This window comes from Pelmatolapia mariae, linkage group LG2 (genome assembly GCF_036321145.2).
Source record: "Pelmatolapia mariae isolate MD_Pm_ZW linkage group LG2, Pm_UMD_F_2, whole genome shotgun sequence".
Lineage (NCBI taxonomy): Eukaryota > Metazoa > Chordata > Actinopteri > Cichliformes > Cichlidae > Pelmatolapia > Pelmatolapia mariae.
In genome coordinates, this window is record NC_086228.1 from 100,001 (window position 1) to 114,644 (window position 14,644).

The 14,644-nt window shown below is 45.7% G+C and overlaps 1 protein-coding gene across 2 annotated transcripts in view; it reads right to left on the reverse strand.

Moving 5' to 3' along the window:
• The window catches only part of fnbp1a (formin binding protein 1a), a 33,414-nt gene extending 23,464 nt beyond the window's left edge, over nucleotides 1–9,950 (reverse strand). Inside the window, exons 1-13 of one of the 2 annotated variants that reach the window (XM_063488867.1) lie at nucleotides 9,683–9,950; nucleotides 8,222–8,337; nucleotides 7,865–7,915; nucleotides 7,083–7,230; nucleotides 3,621–3,683; nucleotides 3,402–3,497; nucleotides 3,190–3,204; nucleotides 2,978–3,106; nucleotides 2,754–2,900; nucleotides 1,219–1,395; nucleotides 904–1,095; nucleotides 384–398; nucleotides 191–300 (exon numbers count right to left, since the gene is read on the reverse strand). In XM_063488867.1, the coding sequence (XP_063344937.1) occupies nucleotides 191–300; nucleotides 384–398; nucleotides 904–1,095; nucleotides 1,219–1,395; nucleotides 2,754–2,900; nucleotides 2,978–3,106; nucleotides 3,190–3,204; nucleotides 3,402–3,497; nucleotides 3,621–3,683; nucleotides 7,083–7,230; nucleotides 7,865–7,915; nucleotides 8,222–8,337; nucleotides 9,683–9,712 (1,289 nt within the window). In that variant the 5' untranslated portion in view covers nucleotides 9,713–9,950. The remainder of the gene's footprint in view (nucleotides 1–190; nucleotides 301–383; nucleotides 399–903; nucleotides 1,096–1,218; nucleotides 1,396–2,753; nucleotides 2,901–2,977; nucleotides 3,107–3,189; nucleotides 3,205–3,401; nucleotides 3,498–3,620; nucleotides 3,684–7,082; nucleotides 7,231–7,864; nucleotides 7,916–8,221; nucleotides 8,338–9,682) is intronic. The other variant, XM_063488874.1, reaches the window with a different exon arrangement.
• Between the last annotated feature and the right edge of the window lie 4,694 nt (nucleotides 9,951–14,644).

The following is a 14,644-nucleotide window of genomic DNA, read 5'->3' on the forward strand; positions in this document are numbered from 1 at the left end:
TGTCTGTGCATGTGTGTGTGTCTGTGTGTGTGCGTCTGTGTCTGTGTGTGCATGTGTGTGTGTCTGTGTGTGTGCGTGTCTGTGTGTGTCTGTGTCTGTGTGTGTCTGTGTGTGTGTGCGCGTGTCTGTGTGTGTGTGTGTCTGTGTGTGTGTCTGTGTGTGTGTGTGTGTGTCTGTGTGTGTGTGTCACCTCTGCTCGCGCTCTCTCTGGATCTCCTGGTTCATGTTATTGATGCGGCCCTGAAGTTTCTTGCGTCTCTGTTCAGGAGGAAGATGGCTGCAGTCGGCCGGACTCGAGCCCTGCAGCATCAACACACTCGTTAAACATCAGTAAGTCGAGAGCTCGAACGCACCTGGACGTCTCTGACAGGTGAGATACTGACCAGTTTGAGTGACAGCTGTCCGGTCAAAGAGGAGAGCAGGAGGAAAGACAACAGACGTCATCATGAATGTGCCAGGCGACTGTGTGTGCGTGCAGAACAGCGTGCACTGCAGCAGCACTGCAGCAGTTAGTGTGGGAAACAGTACGTAGTACACAGTGCCTAACACAATTATTAGTCATAAAAACTCTTTGTGATCAATTTGTGATCAATGTGTTTGAAACTAAAAATGTTATTTTTCTTAGAGAAAATGTTTTAAAGCTGCTAGGCAATCAAATAAACAACTGAGTGTCACTTGGTTTCTTCATCAATTATAAACATAATAATAATGATGATTATAATATTGTAGCATTAAAATATCACGTAGATTAAAGTGCATGCTGCTGGATTAACCATCACAGAGACATAAATATGACTTTAGTTTGTGGTGTAAAGCTCACAGCAGCTGGACTCCGATATGTGTTATAGTATTTAAGATATAACGTAGTATTTCATGTAGTACAGTATGCAGTACATCTTGTACCCCTCTCTTGAGGCTGCGCAAACACTGCTTCCTGGTTCTGTAGCCAGAGGTCATGAGGTCATTCAGCCGCTGTGTGATTGGTTCTCGGGTGGCTGTGGGTGGGGACTGGGGACTGTTGGCCATGCCCCCGGGTGAAGGAGAGGTTGGGGGTGGGGGTGGAGGCTGGCGGGGGGAGGACAGGAGGGTCAGCAACTGAAAGGAGAGAAAAGGACCTGAGTACAGCCAGGTGATTCCTCCAGGTGTGTCTCATCTGCACCGTCTGTGTGTGTGTGTGTCTGTGTGCGTGTGTGTGTGTGTGTGTGCGTGCACGTATACCTTGGTTTTTCGGATGAAGGGCCACAGCTTTCTGCTTTGTCTCCGCTCCTCTGTCCGGTTGTCGAGGTAACTGGATTCAGAGATGCTCCGCCTCATGGTGGCGCTGTAGTCTTCAAATTCGACATCACCCGGGGGGTCGAACCCTGATTTATGCACCTCCACCACCTGACGGGTGTCCTGAAAGGACATTCACCGCATAACATCAGCTAACCTTTGACCTTTACATCCCATATTGACGTGTTTATGAAGGCACATTTTGGAGCTCCTTCATTAGAAACATATCTGCAGATGCACACCCTCTCGCACCTCAGTTAGAAGGTTAAAGGTCAAAGTTCATGACAGCACAGTAAGAAAGCTGGACTTTTGTCAAAGCCGGGAAGGCTCCTAAAGAAAGCTCCAGCCGATCCAGGAGAGAAGGACAACCGCTGCCCAAGCGAAAACCTGTAGTGATCCCATATGTGTCAGGAGTATCGGAGCAGCTGAGACGCATTTTTTCTAAACACCAGGTCTCTGTGGCTTTTAAACCACAAAACACGCTGCGCCAAAAACTGGTCCACCCCAAGGATCGGGTCCCCCGACACAAACAGAGTAACATAGTGTACGCTGTTAAGTGCAGGAGGATTGCCAGGATTTATACATCGGGGAAACCAAACAACCTCTGGCTAAGAGGATGGCACAACACAGCAGAGCTACCTCGTCAGGCCAGGACTCTGCAGTCTATTTACACCTACAGGCCAGTGGACACTCTTTCAATGATGAGGATGTACACATCCTGGACAGGGAGGAACGCTGGTTTGAGGGCGGAGTCAAGGAGGACATTTACGTGAAAAGGGAAAGACCATCTCTGAATCGAGGAGGGGGCCTAAGGGTACATCTGTCACCATCTTACAATGCTGTGATTGCAGCCATTCCCCAACTCTCTGTGAATGGTACATGATCATAAACTGACCTCCCAGCCCATCGTTCATTCAGTGCTGCTGGTGTCAGTCATTATGCAAATGTCCTGTTTATAAGGTTGAAACCTGCAGTCAGCTGAGACTGAAGAAGTCACCTGATGATGATGAAACGTTTCTCCCACTAAACAGAACCAGATGGACAGAATCAACCTTTTGAGATTGAACAAGTGTGGCTGTTTGGAAGGAGAAAGCCTCTCCTCTAAGAAGAGCGTGGCAGAATGGGTTAGGATTGCAAAGCTGCATCAGAACAAAGCACAGAACTTCTGGAACAGACAAAACCAGAGTGGAAGTCGGAGAACCCAGAGACACGTGCAAACTCAGCACACAACCTGGCCAGATGGTGGCGTTAGATATTCCCTTTCCACCCGCCATGCTCGCTGGCGTGTTTCCTGTGAGTTTACTCATCTAACCAAATTCAGTCTGAAGGGTCGATGGACTCAAGGACATCAACACGGTCACATCGGAACTTCCAGGGAGAAAACTAGATATCCAGATGTGCACATGGAAATAACCTTCAGGGCAAATTAGCCAAATCTAAATCAGGTGTTTGGTTCTGTGGCGAAGTCCCGGGACGCTCACCTTTCTTGGCTGTATGCTTTCAGCAGCTTCCATCATGGCATCCAGACAGCGGCTCACAACAGGAAGAACTTTTCTTTCAGCCTCGGCCAACGAACGCATCGCCTCCCCAATCCTCTCGATCCGCCGCTCCTCCATGTCCTGGATACGCTGCAGGGCAGAGGCACATGCTTGAGTACACATCGCCACACTCACTGATGACATCACTGCATAACAGGAAGTCCTACCTGGTAAATTACTGGTACCAGTGTGTGGTAGTGCTGGTGCTGATCCTGGTTAAACTGGTTTAAACTAGTCACGTAGTCTTTCCTGGACTCCTCAGCAGCTTGTTGTTTCTGCTGAGCCGTCTGACGAGCCTGAAAACAGAGAAAACTTTCACACCGACGATTGCCAACGGGAGACGACTCAAAATATGCTTATCAGTAAAGAAGAGACGCACCTTCAGCGAGCAGCGCTGTGATGGACGGACAGACAGAAAGAGACACAGGCAGACAGACAGGACTAAGTATGATGTTAGGGATTAAAATGGACCACAATCAGCTGTTTTATTCAACCCCTGGGTCATAGCTGATAAATAACGTCCAATCATATCACTGCAGGGGTGCTCAAGCTTCGCCCACACTCCCCCTGACAAGAGCTTAGTGTTCTGACCTTCTCTCCATCCGTTTTATTGTCCAGGTCGATTTTGTCGGAGACGTGCTGAGCTCGCTCCGCCTCCTTACAGTCACGTTCGAACCGCCGCTTACTCTGAAAAATAAGTAAAAAAAACAACAACAAACAAACAAAAATAAACAGTCCAAACAAGTTTCCGCCTTTACAGAGTTTGGGGTGAGGACAGTGTGTTGGTGGGCAGGGTCAAAGGTCACTTACAGACTCCAGCTGTTTCCAGGAGCTCTCAATGTGCTGCTGTGCACGGCGGCCATCTTGGAAATGCTGCAACAATAAAACAGACTGGTCAGACTGGTCGAACCGGTTGAACTGGTGAAATCACACTGAGAATAACTGGGTCTGCACTACACCCAGTTTGTTTCTCTGTGGCCTGGACTCAGGCTGGCAGTGGGATAAACAGTGACACGAAGCGGTCTGCTGCTAAGTTAACCACGGTTTGTTGATCTAGCTACAGGAGTGTTCACTTGAAAGGGGCGGGGTTTGTAGCATCTGACCAATCACAAACATCGAACATGTTTACACAGCAGCAGATAAAACACAATATAAACTGCAGTAAATCAGGTGTGTGTGTGTCTGTGGAGGTGCTGCCACTTGGCGTTGGCTCTCTCTGCTGTAGAGTGTCACTTTCTGTTCCAACACACAGTGGTGTTTTTGTGTCACCAATTTAATTAAAAACTTAAAGATAACTTCTTATTTCACAGTGTAATCTTCACGTCCTTGATCTGAAGCACACTCTTTGTTGATTAACTCGCTAAATGCATCCACAGCATTCCCTCACTATGTCTGCGGGGTTTCGCTAGCTTAGCTCAGTGGTTCCCAAACTTGTTTTCCTAGGCCCCTCTTTGTTTTACAAGAAAAATGTTCGCGCCCCCTCTTTGCTTCAACGCTTTGTTTTAATGCATGACTCTGCAGTGCTCACCCACATTTGTGTCTAAAAACAAACAACGTATTTAGGAGCACGTGTGTGAATAAAAACTAAGACAGCATTAAGCCTACACAGCCTCCAATTTTAAACAAGAACACTGATAACACAGCAGATGATGACGCTGTCATAGTTTACCATGGAGCCGTGGTCCATCTGCAAAAAGCAAAGAGTGAGCTCAGGTGGAGTGAAAGTTTTGTTTCCTAGCGTCCAAAACAGCAGCTGTTCCTGTAATCACCATTAAAACCTTTACTGGGAAAAAGCTGACAGGAGTCCTTCATCAGCACCTGATCAACAAACTTCAAACATGAAAAAGAAAAATCTCTGTAGCTGCTCCATCCACCACCATTTGCTTTGTTTAAATCGAATAGCTCCAAATCACAACAGTTGTCTCAAGGCGCTTTATATTGTAAGGTAAAGCAGTCTTAGGATGAATGAGGTCTATAAGACACATTGATGGTTTGGAGAAAGTACTGAAGTTAAATTGGAAAGATCAATTGGCAAAGAAGAGTCTAAATAAAAATGGAGAGTCCTCTTCACACACTGAGGTTAATTATGGAGTTCCACAGGGTTCAGTGCTAGGACCAATTCTGTTTACATTATACATGCTTCCCTTAGGCAGCATCATTAGAAGACATAGCATACATTTTCACTGCTATGCTGATGACACGCAGCTCTATCTGTCCATGAAGCCAGGTAACACACACCAATTAGTTAAACTGCAGGAATGTCTTAAAGACATAAAGACCTGGATGGCCGCTAACTTTCTGCTTCTTAATTCAGATCAAACTGAGGTTATTGTACTCGGCCCTGAAAATCTTAGAAATATGGTATCTAACCAGATTCTTACTCTGGATGGCATTACCTTGGCCTCCAGTAACACTGTGAGGAACCTTGGAGTCATTTTTGACCAGGACATGTCCTTCAATGCACATATTAAACAAATATGTAAGACTGCTTTCTTCCATTTGCAGTTAATCCAAAATGCTGCAGTGTGTGTGTGTGTGTGTTGTTTATTTGTGATCTCTGAATTTGCATATGCCAATTCACCTGTCCAGGGGCTCGGATGTGATTGGTGGACGGAAGGATCAGCCTGGTGTAACTGGCTCCTGCTGCAGACGTATCCAATAAAGGACAATGGGGTTGGGGGGTGCAAAGTGTTCCGTGCACTTTCCCCAGGAAGAGGAAGTCCAGCTTATTAGTCTGTGCCTAATGTCTTTTATTTTGAAGAGAACTTCATAAATCAGCTATGTTAGTGTGACTAAGTTACCATGGTAACTTCATCTTTAATTTAGGGGTGGGAATTTAACGCGTTAATTGCGAATAATTAATTTGAAAAAAATTAATCGCTCTTTGCCTTCCAAGGGGAACTTTTGTCAATGCACGATTTGCTGGTATACCGATTACACTGATGCACACAGAAGAAGAAAGTGCGTTGCTAGGACTGACATGCAGTTTAAATGTTTTTTTCCATAAATTAAAAGAGCTTGACTTTATAATATTCATGTCCATATCTATTACTTCATTCTGTCGCCCACTAAAACCCTTTAAATTAAAAAAAAAACATTTGTGTTTTGGGTCAAATGTTCTTGTGCAATTAAATGTGATTAATCGTGATTAATTAATTACAAAGCCTCTAATTAATTAGATAAAAAATTTTTAATCAAGTCCCACTCCTACATTAATTGTCTGTGTATTGGCATTGTCGCACATTTAAGTGCCATCAGGGTGAGAGAGGGTTAAGGACGAGTTTCTGACCAGGAAGTGACATAAGTTTGGCCCACATGTGACACATGTGCAGCTCTCGGAATGACGGCACTATGTCAGAGCATGCCTCAGCCATGCTCGCCACACTTGGCCAAATGTGGGGTGATGTGTGGGCTCCATGTGGCAGAGCAGCTGGGAGTTGGGTAACTGAGCAGATGTGTCTGATGTTCAGCTTTGGGCAGCACGCTCCCTTCAAACCGCCACATTCTGCTGAGCAGCAGAGAGGGCGGGCTTATGACACGATACCTGGAACTTGAATGTCAGAACTCACAAATTAGCATGTCTCAAAAAAAACAAGAAAAAAAGGTTTGCTTTGGTTCTTAGCGAGCTGCAGCATTCAGGTGTCACTAGCAATGCATCGCAATAACTTTGGTGCATAAAAACACGGTCGGGCACGTTCACGGACAGAGCATCATCACTGCTCTGTATACGGCTTTTTTAATGGGTCACAAATAAACAGCAGTGGCGTCACAGATTCAAAGTTCACAGTTTTACTACTGTTCACGTCCACTGTCGCTATCTCCAGGTGCTAACACAGCGTATGTTGATCTGCTCTAACTTCCTGACTGGGAAATCTTCCTGCAGAGCCACAGTGTGGGCGTGGCTAACCCTGGTGACCACGGGCCTGATTCCAGTCCAGACTGCAATAATCAAACAGTAAATCAGTCACTGAATACCAGTGTCAATATTTCCCTCAGACACATTGTTGGTTTGAAGAAATCATCATCATCAGCTCTCACTTTGAGTTAAAGTAAATCAAAGTGAATCAAATTTTACTTCTTAGAGTTTATTTCTATTTTAGTTTGTTTGAACCTTCTGATGAAAAGGTCACATGATCATCAACATGTATACACACGCTGCAGTGGGTAGAGTGATGTGGAAGCTGCTTCACTGTGTACTGTACCACTGTGACAATAAACCCACTGGACTTGACGAGTGTGTGTGTGTGTGTGTGTGTGTGTGTGCGCACTCACAGACTTCCTCTCAGCCTTCAGCTCCTGAGTGTACCGTGTCAGCTCGCAGACGATTTGTGCGTTCAGGTTTTCAGCAAGATCTTCTCTCTGGATGGCGAGTTCGTTCAGCTGCTGGAGAGTCGCCGCAAACGCCACAAACCAGGTGTACCTGAAACAACCAATCGGCTGGCCAGCTCAGCTCACACAAACTTCATAGGAAGCACATTTTCACCTCACGGTCAAAGCGCGCGGCCGTAGTTTGATGGTGCATGCGCGTCACTCTCCACCGGAACTCATACCTGACCCAGACCGAGCACCGGTGTCCAGCTGACAACCATTCCCTCAGAGTTGCAGGTGCCGACTCTAACCTCGAGTCTGTCAATGTGAGGTGTGGGTCGGTGCCTGATGATGCCAGCAGGACTAACAAGCAGAGATGCGGCGACCACAGAACCCTCCAATCTATGGCTACCACCCTCCGCAGGCGGGGGACACCTCTGCCCTCTGCCCCTTGCCTGTGCCTACAAATTGTGTCCATAAGGTTCTGAAGAGACTCCGGGAGTGAGTCCATTTACTGTAGGCAGTATGGGCCGATCGACCCCTCCTCAGGGAGCACGCTCAGCAAAGTGCAAGCGTTTTCATCGCGAGCAGAAACATCTGAACCAGCATTTTCTGATCGAAACTGCGATTTCACACAACGCGATCGCGTGGTCGCCAAAGCTGCGGTTTTCTGCAGCGTTCCTGACTGACCCGTACTACGAAGTTTGACTCGTGGGTGAACTGGGTACAAACAGGTAAAGACTCACCTGCTCTCATCTTCTCTGTTTCTCTTGGGGTGGTACTTCTTTGACAAACTTCTGGAGACACACAGGTGAGACACACAGGTAATACAGACTTTTGGGTTTTCGGGTTTTATTGAAATGAGACATTAAGGTAACACTCAGGTAATCACAGTTTTACACACACATCATCTGCACTGTGAGTAAATCCAGGTACTAATGATAAACTGACTGATCAGGTATTGTTATTTATTTGAAGGAGTTTAAAGAGTTGTCTCCAAACCTCCTCACAGTTTGACTTTAACAAATGTGACAAACTAAGTTCAGGTGTTCCAGGAGTTTTACATGGTCGTGATGGTTCAGGTGCTGGTGTAAGGACTGTACCTGATCTGTTTGGCGTAGCTCAGCTCAATGTCGGCGCGCTCTTTTACAAACTTGGTGTATCTCTCCAGGAAGTCGATCCCCCAGCTCGTGTGTTTCTCCAAGTTATCAAACTGATCCTGAAACAGCAAACTGATGTTAGTGTGACCTTTGACCTCTGACACTCACCTGAAGCACAGCATAAATAACAATTCACTGGCTGGACCCACATCCTCATTTTATGTTTGACAGCGTTTTAGTAGGTAAAGGTGAATGGCTTGGACATGAGCTGAGCTGCGGTTTGGGGAAGGCTCTGAGGGGGACTGGCGACGGCTCCCGGGCCTGGCAGATCCCCGTGCACTGAACAGAAGTGAAGAAGTAACAGAATTGAAAAGGGGAGGGAGGGGCACGTAAACGAGAATGACAGCTTGCAGAACTGGGGGAACCTATACAGATGAGGACCGGAAGGAGCATGTTTGGAGGCGTGGTCCCGCTCCTGAAATTCCGATACATAATCTCCAACAAGTAGAGTGTTGCGAGTTTGGTCTCACAGGCCCTCAAAGAAACGGGAGAAACAAACATGGACCATCAAATCTGAGCTTCCTGATCCTGTGAGCTCACACACAACGTCTTTATCCTGTCTTCCTTCTCTCACCCCAACCAATCACAGCAGATGGCCCCGCCCCTCCCTGAGCCTGGTTCTGCTGGAGGTTTCTTCCAGTTAAAAGGGAGTTTTTCCTTCCCACTGTCGCCAAAGTGCTTGCTCATAGGGGTCATATGATTGTTGGGTTTTTCTCTGTATGTATTATTGTACGATCTACTGTGCAATATAAAGCACCTTGAGGCGACTGTTGTTGTGATTTGGTGCTGTGTAAATAAAACTGAACTGAACTGAGGCCGCTTTATAAAACAGAAGGTCAGTCGGCTGCTTCAGGTGCAGCAGGAGGAGAGGCAGAACACCTGTCAGCAGGTTAGGTTGCAGATGCTGTTACCATGGTAACTCACTAGCAGAATCTGCTCCAAGGATCAGGACCGGACCCTCTCTAGAGTCTAGACTGTGTGTGTGTGTGTGTGTGTGTGTACTATGTTTACATATCTTTGTGGGGGCCAACAGTCACTTACGGGGACAAAGCGCCCGTCCCCACGAGTTTGAAGACATTTTTGAGACTGAAAATGTGATTTTAGCGTCAGAGTTACCGATATGTTTAGGGTGGGAAGCAGCTGGGAAAGCATTATGTCAATCAGGTGTCCTCACTAGGATATAAAAACGTATGTGTGTAAGAGTCGCGCGCTGCACCATCATGGAGGTTGTAGCTCGCGCTTCTGTCGTCACTCATCGTGTTGCTATGGCAGAGCAGACAGAAGCACGAGGCTGCGCTCGCGCACACGCACGCACACACACACACACACACACACACACACACACACACACACACGGTTACAGGTTACCGGTGCGCAGCTCTCAGGTGCGGCTCGTGCACATACCCACAGCTCGGTGCCCCAGTTGCAGCTCATGGTTCTTCCTCTGGTCCTTCCTCGCGCTCTTCGTCTCGGTACCGGTGATCAGCTGCTGCAGCCCACGGCACGCATCCTCCACCTCACCGACCCCCACACACGGCGCTCCGTCAGTCTCACCTCCACCTGTATGTCTCTGCTGCAACTGAGCAAGCAGAGAACGCGGTCACGCGCAGCACGTCCCCGGAGCACCCTTTGTCATCAGTGAGGAGATGCTCAGATTGCGAGAGTTGTGCGCATGCGTAGTAGCGGGCCCGCCCTGCCTCTGCACAAAGCAAAGCGTGACGAAATTACCTGCAGGTGACGTTACATGTTCATGGTGATGTTCGGTCAGCAGGGGCGCTCTTCTTACAATAACTAAGCTACACTTCCTGTTTGATGACGTCATGTCTTCCTTTTAGAGAAGAGGTTATTTTCTGCAGCACATGATGAGGTCAGACTGCAGGATTTCCAAAATAAGAGTTTATAACTCTCAAAACCCAGTGGAAAAAAAATTAACAACACACACACACAATCAAATCACATGCTGGGTTTGCAGAATGAAGAATTATTTAATACAGTTTTATTTACACAGCGCCAAATCACAACAACAATCCCTCAAGGTGCTTTATATTGTACAGTAGACCCTACAATAATACATACAGAGAAAAACCCAACAATCATGTGACCCCCTATGAGCAAGCACTTTGGCGACAGTGGGAAGGAAAAACTCCCTTTTAACAGGAAGAAACCTCCGGCAGAACCAGGCTCAGGGAGGGGCGGGGCCATCTGCTGTGATTGGTTGGGGTGAGAGAAGGAAGACAGGATAAAGACATGCTGTGGAAGAGAGACAGACATTAACCAGTGTTGGGAAGATTACTTTTAAAATGTACTCCACTATAAATTACAGATTACATGGCCCAAAATGTATTTTGTAACATATTCCATTATGTTACTCAATGAGAGTAACGTATTCTGAATACTTTGGATTACTTGATATATTATCATGCTTTTTAAAACTACATGAATGTACTTTTGCTGTGTAATTTATTACTATTACTTAGAGTTGGATGTCTCGAGACATCTTGGTCTTAGTCTCGTCTTGGTCTCGCTGTCTCGTAGTGATGTGTCGGTCGCGAACGAAACGGCTCTTAGAGCCGGCTCTTTGAAGTGAACGACACGAGCCGGCTCCTTATTGGGAGCTGTGGTTTTGGGGTTTTTTTCCCCCCCTTTCTCTCACCCTCTCTCTCGCACTTTTTTTCCGCTTCACTCCGCACGCGAGCCTTGTGCTTTGCGCTGGGCAGAGGGGGGAGGGGCGGTAGTTACACTCGCAGTAGCACAGGAACAGAGCGGGAGGGAGAGAGAGAGAGAGAGCCAGGGACAACAACGTCACATTAGAAAGGTATAGTGATCATCCACAACTATTTTCGGTTGCAGATGATAAAGGATTCAGAAAGTTTATTCATGCAGGCCCATATGACAGAGAATGTGCATCTTCTTTTTGTTTTCATATTTTAATTTATATTTAATTGTGTTGTGGTTTGCAGTGTTTTGTGTTGTTTCACTTTGAATTTGTTTAAAAGGAAAAAGCTGAAAATTTAAATAGTTAAAAGTTGAAATGTAAATAATTGTTTTTTGTATTATATGATTTATTTATTACATTTTATGTGGAGTGAATAAATAAAAGTATATTTACGGTGGCCCCTAGAGACAAAGCACGTACAAACTCCAAACTCCAAACTGTTCGGTGGTGTCGAGCCAAACGGACTTTAACGTGTGTTTGAACGAGCTGACGGTTCACTCGTTAAGCTGAAAGAAAGATGCTTTAATCACAGGAGTCACACATGTGTCCACTGTACCATCTGGGAACTCTTCTTGTTTAGCACTCGTAATAACACAAACACTAAATCCTCCTTCTCTTGTGCTGTTGTGTAGCAGTGTATACACCTGAGACTGTCACCTGTCTGTCTGTCCTGCACTCTCTCTCTTTTTCTTTCTCTCTGATTGTGGAATAAAAGTATGAACATGTATTTATAAGTTACACTTGTGTTTGAATCCTGCAGCTTATCACACATTTGATTTCCATGTGTGACAACTGCAAGTGTCCAGAGTGAGGACAGACTGAGGGACCCACTGCTGCACGTCATCTGTGAGGCTTTGCACCCCTGATGATCCACCAGGACAAACTCAGCAGTGTGTGAGGAAGAGGAGGAGGAAGAGCCAGCAGCAGCTGACAGATGGAGAGAATAGACAGACTGTTCCCTGTTTGTGAAGGACTGCTAGGAAAGTTTAACATAACTAATTGTCTGTCCTGAATCAGTCTTATTAGGTAATGTTCAAATAATGTTATCATTCCAGTGTTTTCAGTGTGGGAGAAAGTACTCAGGGCCTTCAAGTTACACACTATGAAAGGCAGCAACAAGTTTAATATTCAGAAACCTAAAGTATGTATCAGCAGCAGAATGGAGCTAAAAATAAATGTTTGTTTCACTTCTATGAAGCTTTGAGTATTTTGGATTAGTAGTACAGGGTGGGCCATTTATATGGATACACCGTAATAACATGGGAATGGTTGGTGATATTAAAGTCCTGTTTGTGGCACATTAGTATATGTGAGGGGGCAAACTCCTCAAGATGGGTGGTGACCATGGTGGCCAGTTAGAAGTCGGCCATCTTGGATACAACTTTTGTTTTTTCAATAGGAAGAGGGCCATGTGACACATCAAACTTATTGGTAATGTCACAAGAAAAACAATGGTGTGCTTGGTTTCAACGTAACTTTATTCTTTCATGAGTTATTTACAAGTTTCTCTTTGTTCACAGCCATTGACATGTCGAAGAGGTTAACACGTGAGGAGCGGATCGAAATTGTGTTGATATCTGGTGAACGCAGTAACCGGGTCATTGCAGCAGATTTCAATGCAAGACACCCTACGAGACCACCCATCTCCCATGCTACAGTTAGCAAACTGCTTGCTAAGTTTCGTGAAACTGGTTCAGTGTTGGATTTGCCAAAATGTGGACGCAAGAAAACTGTCACTAATGAAGAAACATCAGTGGCTGTCCTAGCTTCATTCAGCAAGAGCCCACAGCGTAGCACTCGCCACATGTCACTGGAGAGTGGCATTAGTCGAACATCCCTTCGGCGGATATTAGCTACTCACAAATGGCACCCTTACAAACTCCAGCTACTGCAGCATCTCAACGAGGATGACCCAGATCGGCGCACAGAATTTGCAGAATGGGCAAAGCAAAAATTGGAACAGGACCCTCAGTTCACGCAGAAGATTTTGTTCAGTGATGAGGCAAACTTTTATGTGAATGGTGAAGTTAACAAACAAAACCACCGCTATTGGTCTGACACTAACCCACATTGGATGGATCCCTCCAAGACTGTTGGAACAACAAAAGTGATGGTTTGGTGTGGTATATGGGGTACAACGATAGTGGGTCCATTCTTCATCAATGGAAACCTCAAGGCCACTGGATATTTGAAATTGCTACATGATGATGTGTTTCCCTCTTTATGCACTGAAGCTGGCACGTTCCCTGAGTTTTTCCAGCAAGATGGTGCACCACCACATTATGGGTACCAGGTCTGAGCATTCCTAGATGAACAGTTTCCTGGAAAGTGGATTGGTCGTCGTGGGCCAGTTGAATGGCCCCCAAGGTCTCCCGATCTGACCCCCTTAGACTTTTATCTTTGGGGTCATCTGAAGGCAATTGTCTATGGTGTGAAGATACGAGATGTGCAGCACCTGAAACTACAGATACTGGAAGCCTGTGCTGGCATTTCTCCTGCGGTGTTGCTATCAGTGTGTGAAGAGTGGGAGAAGAGGGTTGCATTGACAATCCAACACAATGGGCAGCACATTGAACACATTTTATAGGTGGTCAGAAACTTGTAAATAACTCATGAAAGAATAAAGTTACGTTGAAACCAAGCACACCATTGTTTTTCTTGTGACATTACCAATAAGTTTGATGTGTCACATGGCCCTCTTCCTATTGAAAAAACAAAAGTTGTATCCAAGATGGCCGACTTCTAAATGGCCACCATGGTCACCACCCATCTTGAGGAGTTTGCCCCCTCACATATACTAATGTGCCACAAACAGGACTTTAATATCACCAACCATTCCCATTTTATTACGGTGTATCCATACAAATGGCCCACCCTGTACATCGAAGATACTGAAGTTTCGCCCATCCCATTCTTCTGGAAATGTGGTGTTGGAAATGCATTCCTGCCTGTGCCCTGCTCCCTCTGGGTCCATTGTGTACCTGATGCCACCAACATTAACAGGACACTTACACTAGAGCCTCGTGTGTTTTGCTTGGGTTTCCAGCAATCGCTATGAGAGAAACTGTATTAATCCCCGATGGAAATTGAGTGTTAAAAAAAAAAAGCAAAAAAACAAACAAAAAAAAAACAGCAGTGGGTCGTACTCGAACCCAGGCCGGTGTTCTGACAAACCATCCTACTTTGGCAAAACGTCCTACCGTAAGTAGTTTATGCACATTTCTGCTGTCACAGAGTAATTCCAGCACAAATTTAACTAGGTATGACGGTTTGCCACTTAACTTTTCCCATCAGAGTATGCTTGTAGCTCATAATTATAAAGCCAGGACGGTTTGCCACTTCATTTTACCCGTTAAAGTATGCTTGTAGGTCACATTCACAAAGGTAGCATGGTTTGGCACTGCATTTTACCCGTCAGAGTATGTTTCTAGCTCTCCAAAAGATGATTTTGTTCATCTGGATGTAGCGTTTTGTGGGAGAAACATTTCGTCACTCATCCAAGTGACTTCTTCAGTCTCAGCTGACTGCAGGTTTCAATCTTATAAACAGTACATTTGCATAATGACTGAAACCAGCCCACTGAAGGAACAATGGGCTGGGAGGTCAGTTCCTTAATCTTAATTATGCAAATTCTCATGACCATTGATCAA